The sequence below is a fragment of the Myxine glutinosa genome, chromosome 4 (assembly GCF_964187855.1).
Source record: "Myxine glutinosa chromosome 4, kmMyxGlut1.1, whole genome shotgun sequence".
Lineage (NCBI taxonomy): Eukaryota > Metazoa > Chordata > Myxini > Myxiniformes > Myxinidae > Myxine > Myxine glutinosa.
Window position 1 is genome coordinate 109682399 of NC_136264.1, and position 25009 is coordinate 109707407.

Genomic DNA, 25009 nt, shown 5'->3' on the forward strand with positions numbered 1-25009 from the left:
GGTGCCCGGTTGGGGGTATATATTTTGGGTGATGTCAATCTATAGGAGGAGAATACTTACCTGTATTCTCCTATGAATTATTATTCATGCGTTCGAACTCTGTGACGACGCATTTGTTTCATATTTTGTATATATATGCAACAATATCTGGACATGAGGCATGCCAAATTATTTTGGGATTGGAGCCAAAAGTCATGGAAATCACGATTATGTATTTTCGAATTTTGACTTTTTATAAACTTATTACAAAAGAGAATAGTACAGGATTTTATGTTCTTTCAGGAAACATGATTTATTTTAACACACTTAACCATCTTTACCACCAACACAAAGTTAGTATTATTTATTTATACTACATACACTACCATCTCCACTTCTGGTATGTGACTTTGCATTATTTATTTATTTATTGATATACACTTTAACATCTCCACTACCAACACAATTTTTGAATTATTTATTTGTACACACCATCATCTCTGCTATGGACATACTACCTGAAGTTATTTTTTATTTGTAAAAACCTACCATCTCCGTTACTGACATACCACATTAAATTAATTTATATATACTTTACCATCTCCACATCCAACAGATAACTTTTAATTGTTTATTTATGTATTTACAATTTACCATTCTGCAACCTACATGCTAACTAGAATTATTTATTTATACACACTACCATCTCTGCTTTTCCAAGAAAGTCAACAATGAGTTGGAACAGACAAGAAGATCACCACTGCCCTATCTCAGCTAGATCGGTGAAACAAGCGTTCCGCCTAGGTTCCCCGTCGGTGAAGTGATGTGAGTTGACAAAGTGGAAGACGCAAGGTGGCCATCGTGTATTTTGACGTGGCGACCCAATTTGCAATAGCGTTCTTCCTTATGCCTAGATACACCCACACCAGATTAGAAGTTAGTAGTTCGTTTATTTTTCAAGATATTTCGCTCACAGGGTTCAGACATATATATGGTGGCGGCCATCTTGGATTTTGACGTGGCGACCGAATTTTCAATAACGTTCTTCCTTATGCCTCGATACACCCACACACCAGATTAGAAGTTGGTACTTCGCTTATTTTTCAAGATATTCTGCTCACAAGGTTCAGACATACATGACGGCGGCCATCTTTGATTTTGACGTGGCGACCCAATTTTCAATAGCGTTCTTCCTTATGCGTACATACACCCACACACCAGATTAGAAGTTGGTAGTTCGTTTATTTTTCATATTTCGCTCACAAGGTTCAGACATATATATGGTGGCGGCCATCTTGGATTTTGACGTGGCGACCCAATTTTCAATAGCGTTCTTCCTTATGCCTAGATACACCCACACACCAGATTAGAAGTTGGTACTTCGCTTATTTTTCAAGATATTCTGCTCACAAGGTTCAGACATACATGACGGCGGCCATCTTTGATTTTGACGTGGCGACCCAATTTTCAATAGCGTTCTTCCTTATGCGTACATACACCCACACACCAGATTAGAAGTTGGTAGTTCGTTTATTTTTCATATTTCGCTCACAAGGTTCAGACATATATATGGTGGCGGCCATCTTGGATTTTGACGTGGCGACCCAATTTTCAATAGCGTTCTTCCTTATGCCTAGATACACCCACGCACCAGATTAGAAGTTGGTAGTTCGTTTATTTTTCAAGGTATTCCGCTCACAAGTTTCACATACATGGCGGCGGCCATCTTGGATTTTGACGTGGGTTGCACCCACACACCAGATTAGAATTCGGTCCTTCACTTATGCACGCACGCCCGCACGCACGGGAAAACCATAGTCACCCTTTCGCTCTGCGGTGCGACGGGGGACAATAACCATTCAGGAATTGCACGCTGCACTGAAATGTCTCAAGACAAGAAAGTCCCTTGGCCCAGATAATATCCACACAGATCAACTTATTGCTGGAGGTAAAGTCCTGGAATGTCGAAAATGCTTCAGGTAATATTACTTCCACATATGCAGTCTCCACATGTAGAAGAGAGCCAATGTAGTCGCCATACTCAAACATGGCAAACCAAACACCTACCCCAAAATGACCGATCCATATCACTACTTCCTGTGCTTGTTCAAGCTTATAGAGCATATCCGCTTTAACAGGATTGAACCAGTAGTAAAAGAAGGTCTATCACCACAACAAGCAGCCCTTTAGGAAGAACCACAGTTTCGGAAGAATATTATTGAATCTGCATCCAAAGAGAAACTCAAGAGGCACAGAGGGCAGAGGACTGGCACAGGGGTGGCACAGAGGTGTTGGTGGATGTGGCACAGAGGATTTTACTTGAAATTGTACAGACTCTTCCAAGATAATGGTCTCATGAGATTAATCGATTAAATCACCTCCAATTGTTGCTTTAGGGTCCTTGCTGATGGGTAAAAAAAAATCGCACCCATGTCTAAAGGAAGCAGTTCAGTTTGCCATTTTTAATATGAAATAGGCCAAGCCTATAAATAACCAAAATGCTTTGGAATTACCCTTTAGAATTACACTCTAGAACCCATTCAAATGACCCTTTAGAACCATTTAGAAGTACCCTTTAGAACCTTCAGAATTACACTTTAGAACCATTTGGAGTTAAACATGGTGAGGTAGGTTCTTCTTCTTCATTATTTGATGGATGGACATAGCCAAGTATTGAAGCGGCTTCACTACTGAAAAATCAGTCGCACAAGTTCACTCAAGAATGGTGTTCCTCCAGAATCTGCCCTTGCTCCTGTCCTCTTCAATATCTACATCTCCCATCTTGACAACCAGGAAGCAACACGAAAACTCCATGTTACAATGAATGAATTTGTGCTCCCTTACACTCCAACTCTATATATTTAAGAATCCAGCTTTGCAGAACCATATCTTTGTCACCATTCCCAAAAGGTAGCTGCTGAAGTGTCTATAAAAGTAAATCTAGTGTGCAGACTCTGTGGACATGACTGTGATGGTTACTTCACAATTCTGCGCATCCACACCATTACTACTGCCCCTGCAGGGTACTGCTTGTGTCTATTTCTTGCAAATATTTGAGGTCTTAGGACAAATATTGGAGTGCTTGCCCATACAGCCAAGTGAAGTAAAGCCGACATTATTATTGCTACTGAATCAGCGTTAAATTATACACTATTGATTCTTACGTGTCGCTCAGTGGATACTAGGAGCCACTGCTATTTCGTTATACAATACACTCCAGGTTCAATGTCATCAGAACCTGGAACCTCTTGCCCTGGAAGTTATCTGGTGCACTGTGAAAACACATGCAGGGTACATACTGATTTTTGTTTGGAACTGAATGTGGTCTTAGTGACTGCTTCTCTGATAACCTGGATTCTGTCACTACTCCATTGCACTACCTGCCGGTTCCAGCCAGCATGTCCCCTCACTATGTCAGGAGAGAAGCAGACACACAAAGCTGCTGTTATCGCTGCTAAAACACTTCCCACCTCCTCCACATCAAGATAAACAATGACCTCCAAGCTCAACGCCTGTCCAGCCATAAGCCATTCAGAGCAGAAAATTTGCCTCGCTAGCCGCATAACATTCAAACCTGGAAAAACTGGACCCTTAACCGATGGGAGGCCAGCTAACCTGGTAGTGACATGCAAATTCCCCCTATATCCACTAACCCTCTGGGATATGGTCTACCATGGGCCGAATTGGCTCAAATTAACCTCCTTCAGTCAGGAGTCAGCAGATTCAATGCCTGTACATACTCATGGTCTTCTGCGACAGCTGTGTGACCGTAGCCTCAACCAAACTTCAAGCCATTTGGTTAAGGAATGCGGCATACACAGCTCAGATGGCTGGACCTGCTTGTGGAACTACAGGCTTTACATCTAAATCTCAATAACTTCGATGAAATATGCAAGAAGAAGAAGACCTTCTCCACTACAAACACAATGCTTTGAATTATTTCTTTTTTTTATTTCAAGTTTACCATCACAGTCATCATCTTGCTACCTTGAATTACTTACTTATTTATATAGAGTTCATCATCACCACTGGACATATCACCTTTAATTATTATATAATTTGTTTATTTATTTAAATATAATATCTGCCTGTCCCATTTTTAATATACTGTTGGCTGCTGTGTCCTCGATGAGGACTTGCATCCTTATTTTTCATACAATGATGTAAAGTGAAAACCCCAATAAGAATGAGATCAAGTAACTATCAGTTTTGAAAATCAGATGAGCTTTTGAAACCCGAATTTGGTTTCAGTTTGGAAATTCAAATTCAATCATGGAACCATTTTTATCATGTCATTAGATATAAGGCCTTTCTCATTTTTTAAATGCTATTCCCTTCTTTTGATTTTACTGTTCTTGTTAGTTTGTTTCCGCATCATTCAATTTTAATCATAGCACAAGAGAAGGGAAGTTCGATTTGTGAATCATAATGTTAATGTACCTTGGCATGTGAAGTTGCCCCTACTAGTTGGTCATGTTGTGAAGTGTATTTATCAAAACAGAAAAGTTTTCTTCAACAAATTGCATTGCTTCTTGTACAGTCATGCTCTGTATTGAATGCTGATATTTAAGTGAGTAAAATGTTGTGATTGGCTGCATAATATTAAGTTTAAAACCTCTAAACTTCAACAACTAAGCAATCTTCTGCTATGCGTCCTTGCTCTCAGCACGGACCTTGAAAATCAGGAAGATTTGAAGTATTTGTTATCTTCTCCGGAATTGTTTTGTGTTTCTTTATTGCTGACAACTTTTATGTTGCTTCAAGGCTATCCTGCGGTCCATACAGTTTTCTGGCAATACAGAGGGGATTCGGAAAAAAACATCATTACAAAGGGGAAAAAGTTTGTTCAAAACAAAATGACATCATTTTCAACAACTCAGAGACAATTGTCAACTAAAGAGTTGATAGAAAATCTTACCGCACGCAGTGATCAAGTATGTAATGCAATTGAAGTAAAATAATGATTTTAAAAATCGTATAAAAAATTCCGGAAGTTTAGTACCGTTTATGCAGTGTCTTATACACCAAGTTTCGGGAAGAAGTTTCGGGAACTGAGTGGCGTGCTGATGAGGAGGAGAGTGTCGCTGAAGCTGAAGGGAAAGGTGTATGCTGCATGTGTGAGAAGTGTTATGATTTATGGGAGCGAGACATGGGTAATGAACGTAGAGCAGCAACGAAGGCTGGAAAGGGTGGAAATGCGAATGGTTCGATGGATGTGCGGAGTATCGTTGAGAGAGAGGAAGACAAATGATGAATTGCAAAAGATGATGGGAATATTGCCTGTGATTGATGCTGTGAAGAGGAACAGGTTGAGATGGTTTGGTCATGTATTGAGGAAGGATGAAAGTGACTGGTTGAGAAGAGTGATGGAACTGAATGTAGAAGGAAGTAGAGGACGGGGAAGACCGAGAAAGACTTGGCTAAAGATGGTGGAAGAAGAAATGCGGGCAAGGGGGTTAACAAGGAGAGATGCAGAAAATAGGGCAAAATGGAGAAGATTGTCATGGGGACCGCAAGGCTAACCCCCGCTCTAGCAGGGGAAATGGCCTTAAAATGCATGTTGTTGTTGTTGTTGTTGTTATACACCACCCAATTTAAAATGTCTAAGTACTGTAAATGGAAGAGCATGGTAAAGAGGTGATTTGTGTTCTTATAATGTTAAACTATATAATTCAGTTGAAATTAAAGAGACTTTAAAGGTCGTATAAAAAGAATCCAGAAATTTACCGCTGTAGATGCAGTTTTATACACTACCTTATTTAATACGCTACATTAGTTATTCGTGCCTGTTGTTTGTGTCCTTTATACATCCTTAAAAACAGCAAATTTCTAGTTTGCAATAATTTTAAATTCTGCATGAATGCCAGGCAGGCAGTAAGAGTTGGTGTTGGGTTGTTGTTGTATAGATCCAGAAAGTTCTCTCGAACAAGCTCGTGGCACGGAGAAAGCCAATCGATCTTGCAGGAGAAACCCAGAGATCCCCCACATCTAGGATTGTGTACCTTGCCTTCACAAAGTCAGGACCACAACAAAGATAGAGGGAGATAGAGGGAGATAGAGGGAGGGAGAGAGAAGGAGAGAGAGGGAGAGAGGCAGAAAGAGAGAGAGAGGGAGAGAGAAGGAGAGAGGGAGAGAGGGAGAGAGGGAGAGAGGGAGAGAGGGAGAGAGGGAGGAATAAAAGGGCATGAGGGAGGAAAGGACCGGTCCATGGGAATTGATCAGCACTCTGACCGTGACAACGCTGCCCTGACAAATCCAGACAGCAGTGAAGAATGGGGTAGATGTGGCCCCCAACTTGATGTTGAACACAAAATTACGACAAGAACGGCTTTATGGAGCTGTGTACTGATGATGCTAATGGGCTTATAATTAAACCTTGCTAATTATTTTTATTCGACATGATTAGATATTTTGGGTCCCTCATCATGAGTAACATGACCCAAACAAAACCAATGGAAATTTGTTGCAATAGACTTGGCAGTGTATAATGAGAAGAGTCCTACAGGCCTGACGTCTTATAGACACCATAAATTTGGTCTGGATGCCACGATGGGTCGAGTCAAGCGAAAAATTTGGGTGGGGTCTGGCAACTGTCCGACCAATGAGTGCACACTTCAAAAATCGAACCCCAACAAGAAACACAACAAAAACAACTATGTGGAGCTCTTGTCCACCTGCCACATGTCACATGTCACAGGTAAAAATGCAAGATGTTGATGACTTTTTCACAAGCAATGTATGTGGTCAAATAGCACACATGCAACGTTTTCCATCCACCTTTAAGAGTAACAAGCTGATCACTTTGCATTATTTCATGAGTATGTAATCCCTCATTATGCTAACTAGTGAGGTACCCGTGATATGCACGGGTGGGACGCCAGAAGCAAACAGACAATGCAGAAACGGCGAATGCTAAAGCATGAAACCAATAAATTCCACATTCCTGTAGCACCTTCCGTCGCACGTCAGCAAGTTCGTGAAGGACTTCCATGAAAAACGCATCCGTATGCAAACAAACATACGTGTGTTACCCAGTCAAACAAACATACCCAGTCAATGGCGAATCTGCACATGGCGATCCACGAATTTCACACTTAGAAAGTAGAAACCGTCACGGCATTTCGTAATTAACTTGAACTCGATATCTCTTTTTTCATTCAAAACAGCATAACTCCAATCACAAATTAAATGACATTAATATAAAAAAGACTTTTTACAACATTCGTGACATAAACAAATACTTACAATGCATTCAGAAAGTATTCAGAACCCTTCACTTTTTTCACATTATGTGCAGCCTTATGCTGAAATCGTTTAAATTCATTTTTTCCCTCATCAATCTACACTCAATACCCCATAATGACAAAGAGAAAACAGGATTTTAGAAAGTTTTGCAAATTTGTTAAAAAGAAAATACTGAACTATCACATTGACATAAGTATTCAGACCCTTTGCTATGACACTTGAAATTTAGCTCAAGTGCCTCCCATTTCTCTTGATCATCTTTGAGATGTTTATACACCTTGATTTGAGTCAACCTGTGGTAAATTCAATTGATTGGACATGATTTGGAAAGGCACACACCTATCTATATAAGGTCTCACAGCTGACAATGCATATCAGAGCAAAAACCAAGCCATGAGGTCGAAGGAACTGCCTGCAGAGCTCAGAGACAGGATGGGCCTTGGTAAGAAAGGTGACCAATAACCCGATGGTCACTCTGGCTGAGCTCCAGAGATCCTGTGTGGAGATGGGAGAAACTTCCAGAAGGACAACCATCACTGCAACAATCCACCGATCTGGGCTTTACGGCAGAGTGGCCAGACGGAAGCCTCTCCTCAGTGAAAGACATGAAAGGCCGCTTGGAGTTCGCAGAAAAGCACCTAAAGGACTCTCAGATTGAGAAACAAGATTCTGTGGTCCGATGAAACCAAGATTGAACTGCTTGGCTTCCGTCTGGCCACTCTGCCATGAAGCCCAGATCGGTGGAGTGTTGGAGTGATGGTTGTCCTTCTGGAAGTTTCTCCCATCTCCACACAGGACCTCTGGAGCTCAGCCAGTGACCATCGGGTTATTGGTCACCTTTCTTACCTCGGCTCTTCTCCCCCGATTGCTCAGTTTGGCCGGGCGGCCAGCTCTAGGAAGAGTCCTGGTTGTTCCAAACTTCTTCCATTTAAGAATTACTAGGGCATGCCCGTACTATATCTATATCTAAAATTATATCCCCCCCCCTCTATTTACATGAAATGGTTTGGTCCAAAGCGAACGGCTTGCGAGTACGGTGACAATCCCCCCCCTCTATTTACATGAAATGGTTTGGTCCAAAGCGAACGGCTTGCGAGTACGGTGACAATCCCCCCCCCCCTCTATTTACATGAAATGGTTTGGTCCAAAGCGAACGGCTTGCGAGTACGGTGACAATCCCCCCCCTCTATTTACATGAAATGGTTTGGTCCAAAGCGAACGGCTTGCGGAGTTTGGTAAAGAAATCGCCATAGCATGCACAAACGCGCAGGAAAGCGAAAGAATCGCAAATTAGTTTTAATTAGTTTTAAAACATCGTTTAACGCCAACATAGCGGCAACATAGTTTGCCAACGTGAAATAAATGAATACGCTCTCAAATGTGCCGTCCGAGGCAGAGTCTGTTCGGCACGTTTGGCACACGTGATAGCTCGCTGCTCTCTGATTGGTTGAATCGTTTTTTGGACATAGCTCGGTAACTACTTGTCCGATTAATATGAAACCTTGAAAAGGCACATCCTCGGGTCCCCAGCAATATACCTGGCAAGTTTCAAGTATATCGAACCCGTGGTTGTCGAGAAACAGCGGTCACAGACATACAGACATACATACATACATACATACATACATACACACAGAGATTACTGGAATTATAGATAGATGGAGGCCACTGTGCTCTTGGGAACCTTCAATGCAGCAGAAAGTTTTTTGTAGGCTTCCCCAAATCTGTGCCTCGACACAATCCTGTCTCAGCTCTGCAGGCAGTTCCTTCGACCTCATGGCTTGGTTTTTGCTCTGATATGCATTGTCAGCTGTGAGACCTTATATAGATAGGTGTGTGCCTTTCCAAATCATGTCCAATCAATTGAATTTATCACAGGTGGACTCCAATCAATGTGTAGAAACATCTCAAAGATGATCAAGAGAAATGGGAGGCACCTGAGCTAAATTTCAAGTGTCAGAGCAAAGGGTATGAATACTTATGTCAATGTGATATCTCATTTTTTTAATTTTTAATAAATTTGCAAAACTTTCTGAAATCCTGTTTTCTCTTTGTCATTATGGAGTATCGAGTGTAGATTGATGAGGGAAAAAATGAATTTAAACGATTTCAGCATCAGGCTGCAACATAACAAAATTTGAAAAAAGTGAAGGGGCCTGGATACTCTCCGAATGCACTATAAATCTTGATGTGAAGTTCCGTACAGTTGGGTGAACACAATTACGAATTCAAAATCGTAATTGTATTCACTCAATTCCAATCATCAATTCATACTTTAACAAAACGATTAACACGATTAACGTTTAACGATTTAACATTACGATTGAATGACGGTTGTATTGGGATATTATCAATCCCGCTCATGGCCGTAATCTGTCCACTTCCGCATTCGCGGCAGGTTCGTAATTCTCATCAAAATCTAAACAGTATTTGTAGAATTTCAATAAAAGACATCACTGTTCATATCGGTAAATATTATTCCATCGTGTTTGGAAAAACTGGAAAACCAATATAGCCTATTTTACTCCAGGGGGTCCTAGGATTACCCACCCAAAATATCATTGCGATCGGTTCAGCCGTTTTTGCGGTACCTTCGAACGGACAGACAGATTGTCATTTGGTGAATTATAGTAAGATGATATGCAAATTATTGTGCCTTTTTGAGCAATGTGTAATAATCAAGTTGATTGTATTTTGTTCATTCTGGCAGCTTCTTTTTGTTGGCTTTTGGTGAGAATCTCAACACATTCACATATGGTTCTTTGGCTACCATCTCACTGAAGATGGTTAGAGACAGAAATATGAAAATAAACAATACTCTGCTGTTGCACTACATTTCAGAAAATACATAAATCCACGAGAATCAAGGAAGGATTTATGCTGCATAAAGATGGGAGGATGGTGTCCTACAGGGGAGAAGATTTACCAGGTATCCAAGCTTTTCTTGGACAATCTGCATGATCTTCCTGTTTACACATGATTTCTTTCATTTAGCAATCACAATTTAGCAGTATAATGATGATTGCCACACTATCTTTATGTTTTGAATTCCATTTGATTTCAATATTGTTACTATATATAGTAGTTGTTATTGTTTTTCCACTGCTGTTATACTTCCTCATATTTGTCAAAACAATCTCCATCAAGATCATTGGTATCATGCATTACCCTAATCGGCAATGGTGGTGGGAGAAGTCGGTTTCTAGCTTATCTTCAGAGTTATCTAGTCCTAGATTTAATTCCACCGAAAATTAGATACGTCTAAAATAGCTCTCTGGAGATAGCGGTCATATATGCCAAGTGTGGTATAGTCCTAGAGGTCCAACTGACAATCTTTTCGGAGATTAACTTGTCTTATTAGATAGAAGTCCAACTGAAAGATGTTTTGTGAATCACAATGTCTCCGAAGTGAGGCATTTGCGACCAATGGTCTCAAATGCCTCACTTTCTCTGATACGATTGCAAAAACGGGAATTATCCCTTTAAATTGTGATTTATGAATTTACTACACGCAATTGTCAATCTTGTACGACAAAGCACAGAATAAAACAATAAAGGGCAATCAGAGATTGCAATTGCCAGGACTTGTTTGTGAGGTGTATTTTGTGGGGCATTTCATTTTTGTTAAAACATTGTTTAAAAAAAAAATTAATTTTTTTTTTGTTAAAATTTATGGCGACTGAACCACGTGACCGATATTGTCACCATTTTTTTTTCTCCACTAATTTATCCCTATATGACACTCAAGAAATTTTACCTTCATCAGATGAAGTTTTGTACTTGTCGAATTATGACGTCATAATGGAGGCACCTATGACATCATCATTAACATATGTTATTCCCCATGGAGAGTACTTTACATTGAGCCATGTCTCACTATTTCTATGCAGTGCTTTCGGCGATATAGAGGTGCAAAGTTTTTCGGTTTTTCCAAGATGGCACCCATACCACGTAACTGATGACGTCATTATTATCATTGAAAACATTCTGCAGGTGAAGTTTCACCGATGCTGAAATTTTTCTGTCAATTGGACCAACGGTTGCAGAAATAAAATCACATTTATTCAGTGCGAACAAACAAACAGACACAGACAAACAAACAGACTCAAATGTAATACCTTCTCATCTGGCTAGGGTAAAAAATATAACTAACTCACATGCTTGTGGATTTACTTTCGTTTAATTTTAAAAAGTATTATTATTTTAGAAATAAATTTATTTTCAAATTGATAACAGGATTATTTCAAATAGCAAATAAAACATTTCTATATCTGCATGCCATGCTTTATCGGATTCCTTTTGATGCTTTATAAATGATGTTGATGGAAAACTTCCAAGTATTCTTCATGTTTAGTTCTTCTGAGAGCTACATAAAGCTGCCAGTAAACAAACACTGGTACCGGCAGGTAAACTCCAACCCTGTTAAAGGATTGCCCTTGAGACTTGTTAACTGTAATCACAAACCCAGGTATGAGGAGAACTGCCTGCCTCCTCTTCCTGATGAATGGCAGATTGGTCTCGCTGGGAGCCAGATCTATTCTGGGAATGAACACATTTTCTCCCTTGTTGCTGCCACTGAGAATTTCTGCATGTATGAATGTAGCCCGTAGGGCAATGCCGTCTAGAATAGCGTTTGTCTGTTCGTATGTCCTCACAAATGTACACCATTCAGAACTGAGGATCTAGTCACATGCCAGGAGAGGACGTGTTTTGTAACCATTACAGTTGCATATTTTACTAAAGGGAAATATAATAACGTTGTACACTGGAGTGGCAAAGGAACAAAAACATAAATGTCCTCGAATGGCCCAGTCAGAGCCCCAACCTAAATCAAATCGAAAATCTTTGGCATGACTTGAAGATTTCTGTCCATCAACAATTCCCACAAAACTTCACTGAGCTTGAACAGTTTTGTACAGAAGAATGGGTAATTATTGCCCAATCAAGGTGTGGAAAGTTAGTAGAGACCTATCCCAACAGACTCACAGCTGTAATTGCTGTCAAAGGTGCTTCCACAAAGTATTAACTCAGGGAGGTGAACACTTCTGCAACCAAGATACTCTAGTTTTGTATTAAATTTTTAATAAATCTTCTGAAATTTGTAGAATTTCTTTTTCACTGGGAAGTTGTGGATTACAATGTGGATACAGGTGGAAAAAGTCTGATTTAACGCAATTGTATTCCAGGCGATAAGGCAACAAAAGGTGAAAAATTTGAAAGGGGGTGTAGACTTTCTTTCGGCGCTGTAGGTATATATACAGTGCATTCAGAAAGTATTCAGACCCCTTCACTTTTTTCACATTTTGTTATGTTGCAGCCTTATGCTGAAATCTTTTAAATTCATTTTTTCCCTCATCAATCTTCACTCAATACCCCATAATGACAAAGAGAAAACAGGATTTTCGAAAGTTTTGCAAATTTATGAAAAAGAAAAAAACTGAAATATCACATTGACATAAGTATTCAGACCCTTTGCTATGACACTTGAAATTTAGCTCAGGCACCTCCCATTTCTCTTGATCATCTTTGAGATGTTTCCACACCTTAATCGGAGTCCACCTGTGGCAAATTCCATTGATTTGACATGATTTGGCAAGGCACACACCTGTCTATATAAGGTCTCACAGCTGACAATGCATATCAGAGCAAAAAACAAGCCATGAGGTCGAAGGAACTGCCTGCAGAGCTCAGAGACAGGATTGTGTCGAGGCACAGATCTGGGGAAGCCTACAAAAAAGTATTTCTGCTGCATTGAGGGTTCCCAAGAGCACAGTGGCCTCCATAATTCTTAAATGGAAGAAGTTTGGAACAACCAGGACTCTTCCTAGAGCTGGCCGCCCGGCCAAACTGAGCAATCGGAGGAGAAGGGCCTCGGTAAGAGAGGTGACCAAGAACCCGATGGTCACTCTGGCTGAGCTCCAGAGATCTTGTGTGGAGATGGGAGAAACCTCCAAAAGGACAACCATCACTGCAACACTCCACCGATCTGGGCTTTATGGCAGAGTGGCCAGACGGAAGCCTCTCCTCAGTGAAAGACACATGAAAGCCCGCTTGGAGTTTGCTCCATATGTTAAATTCATATTTCATTGTCAACCCCCCACAAACATAACAATATACTTATGAATCGAAAAGTAAATGCTGTTATGTCTTGGATTCTCCTGACTATATCGTTCATATAACTTTATGAATGCCCCTCATATGTTATATATATTTTATTTTTTAGCTCACCTGGAACTAAGTTCATGGGAGTTTATGGGAGCTTATGCGATGGCGCGTCGTCCGTCAGTCAGTCTGTCCGTCCGTAAACACTTGAAACTAGTTCTCCGAAACTGCTGATGGGATTGCGACCAAATTTGGCACAAATGATATTTGTTGTGAGTAAAGTTTGTTCACGGCATTAAGAAAATCGGGGACTAAGGGGGTCTACCGAGGGTCATAGTGTATCCAGGTTTGACCCCCCCCCCCCCCCCCCCAAATAGGTATTTGCTTTTTTCTCTGAAACTACATACACAATTTTAATGAAACTTCATCACAACCTTTATCACCCGTGATGTACCAATGTTTGTCCAAAGCATTTCTTAATATCGGGCCCTGAGGGGATCTACGGGGTGGGGGGGGGGGGGGGGAGAGAGAAGGGGGGTTGTCCCACAAAATAGGTTTGTTTTTTTCTCCAAATATACACACATAATTCCGATGAAACTTGACCACAACCTTCATCACCCGTGTTGTACCAAAGTTTGTTCACAGCATTAAAATAAATCTCATGTAAGGGTCAACTGGGGGGTTGCCCGCCAAAAAAGGTATTTGCTCTTTTCTCTGAAACTACACATGCATTTTCAAAAAAACTTCACCACAACCTTCATCACCCGTGATGTACCAATGCTTGTTCAAGGCATTAGAAAAATTGGGGTCTGAGGAGGTATACAGGATGGTAGGGAGGGGGGGGAGGGGGAGGGGTTGGAGTTCCCCTCCAAAATAGGATGAAGACAGCACTGGTTATTATCTGCATACTTAAATTGACACTTCTGACAGCATTTCCAAGTATGCAGCAAATGCATACTTTTGACTGAGATTCATAAAAATAAAAATAACTGTTTTCTGCTTGCATCAGTAACGAAACATGGCATATTTTGTTCCACTGCTGGCATTATTGATGCTGAGAACAGGAATTTTGAATTTGGCCAGTATACTGTATTGATACACAATCATTTATTCTTCTTTATGGAATGTTAAACATATATAAGTGAACGTGAATATATAGGACAGGGAGCTCAAATTCTTCCCTAAAGGATGATGTACTCTTTCATGATGCTCAAAGGCGAGTGTACACAGGCTATAACCTATCGTGTCAGTTCATATGTGGTTCTAATTAATGTAATGTTCTGAGATATTGTAACAGCTGTCATGTGTCCCTGATTGTCCACAGAACGAGAGTGTGCAGGTGTACGCTGTCGAATCCCTGTAGGTTCCTGGTGTGATGTGCAGGTTCATGGTAATGGTTCTCGCAACCCAATCTGCACCTGCCCCTTGAACTGCCCCAGGTAACACCAACAAATCAGTAATTTTATGTCGGGCATTCAAAATGCCTTCTATATTCACGTTTGTCCAAGACACTCGAAAAAAAGTATAATGATGCATATGTAAAAATAAATATTTATATATTTTATAATTTGTTATATACACACACACACACAAGCATATATATATACATCTGTGCAGTGTCTGTCCTGTGTTTTCCTGTGTCCTGTGTTGTCCTGTGTTGTGTTGTCACTGAACTACTTTCTCAAACTTTTGTGAAATCGTACCAAACTTCTGGTATGCACATATCTCTCCCGTCGGTATGTCCTAAGGGTATTTTCTTTGAAAAAATTCCAATTTTTTTTGGGGGGAATCTTTTGGGGAAAAAAAATAAATTTCAACTTCAATTGTTTATAAAAATGTGATATCACGTATATTACAAATACATTTGTGCAAAATCATTGTTTGAATTATGATTGGTTTAAACCATGACAAAACGGCAACTCGGGTACAGTCATTTATCTATATATCTACACATCTGGGCAGATGTCACTTAACGACTCCCTCAAACTTTTGTTTCCGTGGTTGTGAAGTGTTTTTAATAACGTTGTGGTGGTTTTGAATCACGTTGTGGTGGTTTTGAATCACGTGGTGGTGAGGTATTTTGAATTATGTGGTGGTGAGGTGTTTTTAAATGACATGGTGGTGAGGTGTTTTCAAATGACATGGTGGTGAGGTGTTTTTAAATGACATGGTGGTGAGGTGTTTTTAAATGACATGGTGGTGAGGTGTTTTTAAATGACATGGTGGTGAGGTGTTTTTAAATCACATGGTGGTGAGGTGTTTTTAAATCACATGGTGGTGAGGTGTTTTTAAATGACATGGTGGTGAGGTGTTTTTAAATGACATGGTGGTGAGGTGTTTTTAAATCACATGGTGGTGAGGTGTTTTTAAATCACATGGTGGTGAGGTGTTTTTAAATCACATGGTGGTGAGGTGTTTTTAAATCACATGGTGGTGAGGTGTTTTTAAATCACATGGTGGTGAGGTGTTTTTAAATCACATGGTGGTGAGGTGTTTTTAAATCACATGGTGGTGAGGTGTTTTTAAATCACATGGTGGTGAGGTGTTTTTAAATCACATGGTGGTGAGGTGTTTTTAAATCACATGGTGGTGAGGTGTTTTTAAATCACATGGTGGTGAGGTGTTTTGATTTACGTGGTGGTGAGGTGTTTTGATTTACGTGGTGGTGAGGTTTTTTTTTTTTTTGTGGATACTGAATCGAGGCTCGTGAAAGAGCTAACATTTACTTCACAAACAAATCAACCAGACAAACAAAATATATAAAAAGAGGGAGCGGAAGACAAGATGGGGAGAGAAGGGGAAGCACACAAACACAACATTTGAGAACAGGGAGATGTGTGGGAGAGAGAGGGCTTGGGGGGAGGAGGCGTGGGAAGGGGGGGGGGGGGGGGGAGAAGTATAAAACACAAGGACACCAAGGACTTCCAGGACAGAAGTTGGTATTTCAAAAAAGTGGAATTGATCAAGGTTTTGGATGGGGGAAGATAAGAGATGGTGGTGAACAGCTGTTTTAAAGACCTGGAGGGTGGAGTGGGATTGAAGAGAGTGAGGGAGTTTGTTCCAGAGGTGGGAGAAAAGAGGAATGAAGGAGTGAAGGTGAGCAGAGTCTTGATTTTGGCAGTTTAACCATAAGAGGGTTGCAGGCAGATCTTGTGCGACCTGTAGGAATATTTGCGGGACAGAGCCCAGAGAGAGCTGGGGGGGGCAATGCCAGAGAGGAGTCGGTAGAAGACGGAAAGACCACCAACCTGCCTGCGTTGAGTGAGTGAGAGGCCCTTGGAGTTAGCTTCATCGCGGGAGATTCCAATGATTCTGAATGCTTTGGTTTCAACAGCGTGAAGACGAGCTAGGTGTGAGGCAGGAGCACCAGCCCAGAGGGGAGGCAGTATTCCATTGAGCTGCGGATGAAAGCCTTGTATGTGGTGAGGAGCTCAGATGTGCCAAGGAAGGACTTCGCACGACGGAGGATGCCCAGTCGGCGACTGGCTTTGGAGGCCAGATTTGAAATGTGGTTTTCCCAGGAAAGATCATGGCAAATAGTGAGACCCAAAAGCTTGAGTGACAGAACTTCTTGGAGAGGATTATTCAGAAAGTGGATGGGAGGGTTGTCCAGTCGGTCTTTTCGGAGAGACATCGTAAGAGTGTGAGATTTGTCAGGATTGAAAGACATGTTCCACTTGTTTGCCCAGTCTGTGATTTTGTCCAGGTCTGCAGAGAGTGAGGAGGCTGCAGACTGCTGATCTGAGGGATGAAGAATGGAGCGACAGAGAGTGGAGTCATCAGCAAAGAGAAAGAGAGGATTTTCAAGAGAGTCAGAGAGATCAGAGGTATTTATAATTACGTGGTGGTGAGGTGTTTTTAATTATGTGGAGGTGAGATGTTTTGAATTAGTTGGTGATGAGGTGTTTTGAATTACGTGGTGGTGAGGTGTTTTGAATTACTTGGTGGTGAGGTGTTTTTAAATGACGTGGTGGTGAGGTGTTTTTAATTTCATGGCTGTGAGGTGTTTTTTTACGTGTTTTATGGCTGTGAGGTGTTTTTAATTTTGTGGTGGTGAGGTGTTTTTATTACGTGTTTTATGGCTGTGAGGTGTTTTTATTACGTGTTTTATGGCTGTGAGGTGTTTTTATTACGTGTTTTATGGCTGAGGTGTTTTTATTACGTGTTTTATGGCTGTGAGGTGTTTTTAATTTCGTGGTGTTGAGGTATTTTTATTATGTGTTTTATGGCTGTGAGGTGTTTTTAATTTTGTGGTGGTGAGATATTTTTATTATGTGTTTTATGGCTGTGAGGTGTTTTTAATTTCGTGGTGGTGAGGTATTTTTATAACGTGTTTTATGGCTGTGAGGTGTTTTTATTACGTCTTTGAGGCTGTGAGGTGTTTTTAATTTTGTGGTGGTGAGGTATTTTTATAACGTGTTTTATGGCTGTGAGGTGTTTTTAATTTCGTGGAGGTGAGGTGTTTTTATTACGTGTTTTATGGCTGTGAGGTGTTTATATTACGTGTTTTATGGCTGTGAGGTGTTTTTATTACGTGTTTTATGGCTGTGAGGTGTTTTTAATTTTGTGGTGGTGAGGTGTTTTTATTACGTGGTGGTGAGGTGTTTTTAATTACTTGGTGGTGAAGTGTTTTTAAATGACGTGGTGGTGAGGTGTTTTTAATTTCGTGGCTGTGAGGTGTTTTTTTTACGTGTTTTATGGCTGTGAGGTGTTTTTAATTTTGTGGTAGTGAGGTGTTTTTATTACGTGTTTTATGGCTGTGAGGTGTTTTTAGGACGTGTTTTATGGCTGTGAGGTGTTTTTATTACGTGTTTTATGGCTGTGAGGTGTTTTTAATTTTGTGGTGGTGAGGTGTTTTTATTACGTGTTTTATGGCTGAGGTGTTTTTAATTTCGTGGTGGTGAGGTGTTTTTATTACGTGTTTGATGGCTGTGAGGTGTTTCCAATTTCGTGGTGGTGAGGTGTTTTAATTTTGTGGTGGTGAGGTGTTTTTATTACGTATTTTATGGCTGTGAGATGTTTTAAATTACTTGGTGGTGAGGTGTTTTGAATTACTTGGTGGTGAGGTGTTTTGAATTACGTGGTGGTGAGGTGTAATCGTCCCAAACTTCCAGTCTGCACCTACCCCTCCCCTATGTGTGTGCTGAGGAGTTCTTTCTTGAAAAAAAAAAACATTCAACCTAAATTGTCTATAAAAATGTAATATCACAAATACAACAAATACATTTGTGCAAAGTAATTGTTTGTATTATGATTGGTGTAAATCATGACAACACAGCAACTCAGGTACAGTCATTAGCCTCAGCTAAAATAAGCCCGTTCTTCAGTAACGACGCTTGGTGAGGCGAGCGCAGCGAGCCGAGGTTATATAAGTTCAGGTTATATAAGCTAATATTATATATATATATATATATATATATATATATATATATATATATATATATATATATATATATATATATATATATATATATATATATATATATATATATATATATATATATATATACTAGGCTGGGCCAAATCAGGGGTGATTTTCAATTTTTCATACTACAAGGTTGTAATTTACCTAAAAGTTGTGGCTGGGTAACAGAAACAAAACCATGTAATTTTTTTTCAAAAATATTGACGTCTTACGGTAAAACAGCCCGTTACCATAGCAGCCGTTACAGACGACTCAAAAAATTCTTAAAATCGATGATTTCTCAGGCTGTGTGTGACCCCCAGAGTTGATTCTGGTACCAAAAGATTCAGAATTGAAAGCCAAGGATGATTGGATAGCTTAACAATGTCTGTGACACAATTCAATACAACTTTTATCCCAAAAACTCATTTTTATCTCAAATTTAAGGCATTTGTTTGAAAAAAAAATGAAAATTTTGCTTTTTAATCATAGGATAATCTTTAATCAGAGCTATAGTCAAATTAAATGTACTTTAAATTAACTTTTGTCATTGATTAAGCTTTTTTGTCTCAAATTTAAGGTCTGACATTGAACATTGATAACAAAATAAAAAACCTAGTCCCAATTGTAATCAATGGAGGCCAATGACTTCTTAGTCACAACCTCAGTGGATGTTGCCAGTCCATGCAGCTTCTCCCTGACGCCCTTCACAACCCTGTATAGAGCCTGGAGCTGCGCCTCAGATTTGGGGGCCTTGTTAGTGTTCAAATCTGTGGCGAGTCCAAGTGTCCGCTCTGCTGCGTCATTGACAACTGGGAGTTTGGCCACAACTTCCTTGCCATGACGATAGCTGTCTGAGGTGGGCCACTGTGCAACGGGGAGCTTGACAAAACTGGAGTCAATACCCAAGAGTTCAAACATGCTCCAAGAGTCGTAACCAACAAAGTCTTTGAGGGCTTTACTCCCGAATTGCTGTGAGGCTGGCATCTCCTGTATCATGTTATGTGCAGTCCCATGGTACCTGAGCATAGCCCTTCTCATAGTCTGCTTGTCAGATGACGTTCTGTCCGAGAAGAGTGCCAAAGAGACCAATCTCTCTGAGAGGTACCACAAATGGTTTTGTAGCTTCTCTCGGGCCATAGTCACAAAGGACAGAAATTTGGCAGGCCACTTTGTTGGATTCTTTGCGATACTGGCCTCAGCCTTGAGGAGGTTCTTCATCAGGTACATGTCGTTAGATGGTGCATCTGCAGCACTGGTACATGTCAACCACGCTTTAGTGTAGAAGACTGACATGAATGCAGCGAGACTGGTTATGTCTTCCAGCTCTTCGGGTGTGTAGATATCTCCCAGCTGCCAACGGAAGAGTGCCACCTTTATAGTGTATAAAGTCTTGCTCACCCAACGGGCGTGGTGGAATGCCCCAGGAGCTTTGATAGTGATGGTCCTCATACCATCAGGGACAGTCCCTCCAAGAAACAGCAGTGTGAGGTGTGCCAGCTCCAGGTAGTCGTGTCGAAGAGTCTCCTTTGTGCTATTGTCCATCCACGTCTGAAGGAAGGTGATGGTGGCATGTACATGGCCAGCCAGCTCTCTCTGTTGAGCAGACACCTCGACCAATGTGTAGTTGCCCTGGTCCAATTCACTCCAAGTGTTGAGCAGTCGCTTGAACAGCTGTTCATTAGGTCCTGTGGTGGGGCCATACACTATTGAGCAAGACGCCCCTCCAACCAATTCGTGGATGTGGTGCCGACACGCCAGTTGCAGAAGACTCCTGCCAAACTCAGTCTCCAGTCTTACTACGACTCCACTCTTGACCCCAGAGTTCACTGCCGTTGTATCGAAGACAAGAGCGCCTATCCTTGATGTGTGCAAGAGCGCCTTGAACGCCCTGATGAATGGTTACAGTAACAACCGAAAGCAGGCATTAAAATTAATGATTGTAAGCTGCTTTTGTTAACTTTTTTTTATTGAAATGAAGATGGCCAAATTTAAACAACGTTATAACAGTTATAAAAACTGGACAATACAAGGTTGTAAAAGACAATTTAAAGTAAATTTAATCTGATTAATGGTTATCCTGTAGCGGTTACCGCTGGATGTACATAATCGCCTTGCACCGGCCAGAACACGGCCAGACGCGCCTCTCCCGGGCATGCCCGGACTCACTGTTCCCGGGCACGCCCGAACCTCCCGGGCACGCCCGGTCTCGTCTTTCCCGGGCATGCCCGCTCTCGCCTTTCCAGGGCTCGCCCAGAGCGTCCGGGCATGCCCGCTATCGCCTTTCCAGGGCTCGCCCAGAGCGTCCGGGCATGCCCGCTATCGCCTTTCCAGGGTACGCCCAGAGCGTCCGGGCATGCCCGCTATCGCCTTTCCAGGGCTCGCCCAGAGCGTCCGGGCATGCCCGCTATCGCCTTTCCAGTGCTCGCCCAGAGCGCCCGGGCACGCCCAGCCTCGACTTGCCAGGCCGCAGCCAAACACGCCCGGGCAGGTCCAGACTCGCCTTTCCAAGGCTCGCCCTTGATACGCGGGCATGCCCGGTATAGCTTTTGCCGGGCAAACTTCCCGACATAAATGTGTATATATATTGTTGCCCGAAAAACTGGCTTGTCAGAATACCTGAGCTGTTTGGTTTCAATAAAGCAACTCGGACGAATTCCGTCTTTGGTCGCGTCAATTCTTTCGACTCGCGTTGGAGCGCAGTTCCTTCATTGGTGACCTACCGACATGGATACGGCAGTGACGCTTAAACTGCCTACCTTCTGGGAGACTCACGCGGCTGTTTGGTTCGCCCAGGCGGACTCCCAGTTCGCCCTGCGAGGCATCACCGCGGACGACACCCGCTTCCACCATGTTGTGGCGGCGCTCGGTTCCACCACCGCGGCCCGCGCCTTGAGCCTCCTCCAGCACCCGCCGGCTGCTGACAAATACGACGCGCTGAAGACGCTCCTCCTCGGCGCTTTCGCCCTCTCACCGGCAGCACGCGCACGGCGCCTGCTTGACCTGCCCGAGCTCGGCGACACGCGACCGTCCGAGCGCATGGACTATATGCTCTCGATGCTCGGCGAGCACTCTCCGGCATTCCTGTTCCGGGAGCTGTTCCTCCGTCAGCTGCCTAACCCGGTACGCCTCGCCCTGGCTGGCACGTTGATCACGGATTCCCGCGCCCTCGCCAGGGAAGCCGATAAGATCTCCTCGGCGGGCCAGCACATCGGCGCGGTTACCTGGAGCCCGCCGCCGTCCGAGGCGACGCCCGAGCGCCCTGCGCGGTTGGAGGCCGAACTGCCGGTGCAACTGGCGGCCGCCACGCCGCACCGCCCGCTTCCGACACGACGGCCGGGGCCTCCACCTGACCGGGCGTGGTGTTATTACCACGCCAGGTTCGGACACAAGGCTCGGACGTGCCGGCCCCCGTGCACTTTCGGCAGGTCGGGAAACGGCCGGGCCGGCGTTCATTCCCAGCCATGAGCGCCGGCCACTCGGGCAACTTGCTGTTTATTCGCGACAAAGCGTCTGGACGGCGTTTCCTGTGCGACACCGGCGCCCAACTGAGCGTCATACCTGCCTCCGAGCAGGACAGGCTGGACGCAGTTTGCGGCCCCTCTTTGGTCGCTGCTAATGGCTCGGCCATACGCACTTTCGGCCCACGCGTCGTCACCCTCTGCTTCGGCAGCCAGCGCTTTCAATGGACTTTTGTTACCGCCAGCGTCCCCGTGGCTTTGCTGGGCGCCGACTTCCTCTGCGCGCATGGGCTGCTGGTCGACGTCAAACGACGTCGCCTTGTCCACGCCGAGACCTTCAGCTCCCTGGCGTGCACAATGAGCAGCTCCGCGCCGACCGAACTGGCGTGCGCCCTCCCGGCAACGAACGAGTTCGCTCGCCTGCTCGTGGAATTCCCGGTCCTCACGCGGCCGACGTTTTCGGCCGTCGCGGTGCGGCACGGGATCGAGCACCACATACCCACTACGGGCCCGCCGGTCTACGCCAGGGCCCGCCGCCTCGACCCAGCCAAGCTCGCCGTGGCAAAGGCCGAATTCGACGCGTTGGAGCACCTCGGCATCGTGCGGCGCTCCGATAGCGCGTGGGCCTCGCCACTGCACATCGTGCCAAAGCCGGGGGGTGGATGGCGCCCGTGTGGCGACTACCGCCGTCTCAATGACGCTACCACCCCCGACAGGTACCCGATCCCGCATATTCAGGACTTTTCCGCCCGTTTGGCGGGACGGGTCATCTTTTCGAAAATTGACCTGATACGGGGCGACCACCAGGTACCTGTCCGGGCGGCCGACGTCCCGAAGACGGCCGTCATCACGCCGTTCGGCCTGTTCGAATTTTTGCGGATGCCGTTTGGCCTCAAAAACGCGGCCCAGGCGTTCCAGCGCTTGATGGACGGCGTGCTGCGCGACCTGCCGTTTCTTTTCGTCTATCTGGACGACATCCTCGTCGCCAGCACGTCCCGCGCCGAGCACCTCCTCCACCTCCGAACACTGTTCGGTCGCCTCAGCGAGCACGGCTTAATTGTCAACCCGGTCAAATGCCACTTCGGCGCGACGACCGTTGACTTTTTGGGCCACCGCATCACCAAGACCGGGGCCGTGCCGCTGCCGACCAAGGTCGAGGCCATCACCACGTTCCCGCGTCCCCGTTCCATCAAGGCCCTCCAAGAGTTCCTCGGCATGGTGAATTTTTATCACCGATTCGTGCCCCGCGCTGCTCAGCTCATGCGGCCCCTTTACGAGGCCCTCCGGGGCAAGCCGGCCAAGCATGACATTGTTTGGTCCGCGGCCATGGACGCGGCCTTCGCCAGTGCCAAACGGGCCCTCGCCGACGCAACGCTGCTGGCTCACCCGGTGCTCAACGCGCCCATCTCCCTCACTACGGACGCCTCCAACTACGCGGTGGGCGCCGTCCATGAGCAATGGGTGGACGGGGTTTGGCAGCCACTCGCTTTTTTCAGCCGGCAACTCCGGCCGAACGAGTTAAACTACAGCACGTTCGACCGCGAGCTGCTCGGGCTATTCCTGGCCGTTCGCCATTTCCGACACCTCCTGGAGGGCCGCCCGTTCACGGCTTTCGTCGACCACAAGCCGTTGGTCTACGCAATGGCTAAGGTCACGGAGCCGTGGTCGGCCCGCCAGCAGCGCCACCTCTCCGCCGTGTCGGAGTTCACCACGGACATCCAGCACGTCGCCGGCAAAGACAACGCCGTGGCCGACTGCCTTTCGCGGGCCAGCGCGAACGCGGTCCACCTCGGCGTGGACTTCACGCTCATGGCGGCCGACCAGACCACCGACGCCTCGGTGCAGGCACTCCGCGTGGCGGACACGGGCCTCCGCCTGGCCGACATCCCCTTCGCGGGCACCGTCCTGCTCTGCGACGTCTCCCAGGGCCAGCCTCGCCCCATCGTGCCCGTTTCCTGGCAGCGCCGCATCTTCGCCTCCATCCACGGCCTTTCTCACCCGGGCCGGAAAGCTTCTCAGAAGCTGGTGTCGGCGCGTTTCGTCTGGCACGGCCTTCGACGAAACATCCGCGACTGGGCCAATGCCTGCACGGCCTGCCAGCGAGCCAAGGTCCACCGCCACACCCAGGCCCCGCTGGCACCTTTCGCCGTGCCTGAACGGCGTTTCGACCACGTCCACGTGGACCTGGTGGGTCCCCTGCCCCCCTCGCGGGGGTTCACCCACCTGCTCACCATGGTGGACAGGACCACCAGGTGGCCGGAGGCCGTGCCCCTCACCTCCACCACCACCGCCGACGTGGCGCAGGCGTTCATCGCCACCTGGGTCGCGCGCTTCGGCGCACCAGCGGACATCTCGTCCGACCGCGGCCCACAGTTCACGTCTGAGCTTTGGGGCGCGGTCGCCCGTTCGTTGGGGGTCACGCTGCACCGCACCACGGCCTACCACCCCCAAGCCAATGGGTTGTGCGAGCGGTTTCACCGCTCCATGAAGGCCGCACTCATGGCCGGCCTTCAGGACGACGGTTGGGCCGACCGGCTGCCGTGGGTCCTTTTGGGCCTTCGCACGGCCCCCAAGGAAGACCTCCAGGCGTCCGCCGCCGAGCTCGTCTACGGCCAGCCACTCCGCGTCCCGGGCGAATTCGTGCCTGACGCTACCAGTCCCTGGTCCGCCGCTCGCCAGCGCTCGGACCTCCAGGAGGCCGCCCGACGATTTGCCCCCGTGCCGACGTCCCGCCACGGTGGCCCCCAGTCCTACGTCCACCCGGCGCTTCGCACAGCGGAGTACGTCTTTGTGCGTCATGACGCGCACCGGGGGCCAC

General features: G+C 45.0%; 1 protein-coding gene across 3 annotated transcripts in view; it reads left to right on the forward strand.

Annotated features, from left to right (window-relative positions):
* Positions 1–25009, forward strand: part of LOC137425941 (SPARC-like) — a 197717-nt gene that overhangs the window by 16652 nt on the left and 156056 nt on the right. For all 3 annotated transcript variants that reach the window (XM_078776268.1, XM_078776266.1, XM_078776267.1), the window contains exons 2-3: positions 10066–10153; positions 14651–14765. In XM_078776268.1, coding sequence (XP_078632394.1) covers positions 10066–10153; positions 14651–14765 — 203 coding nt within the window. The remainder of the gene's footprint in view (positions 1–10065; positions 10154–14650; positions 14766–25009) is intronic.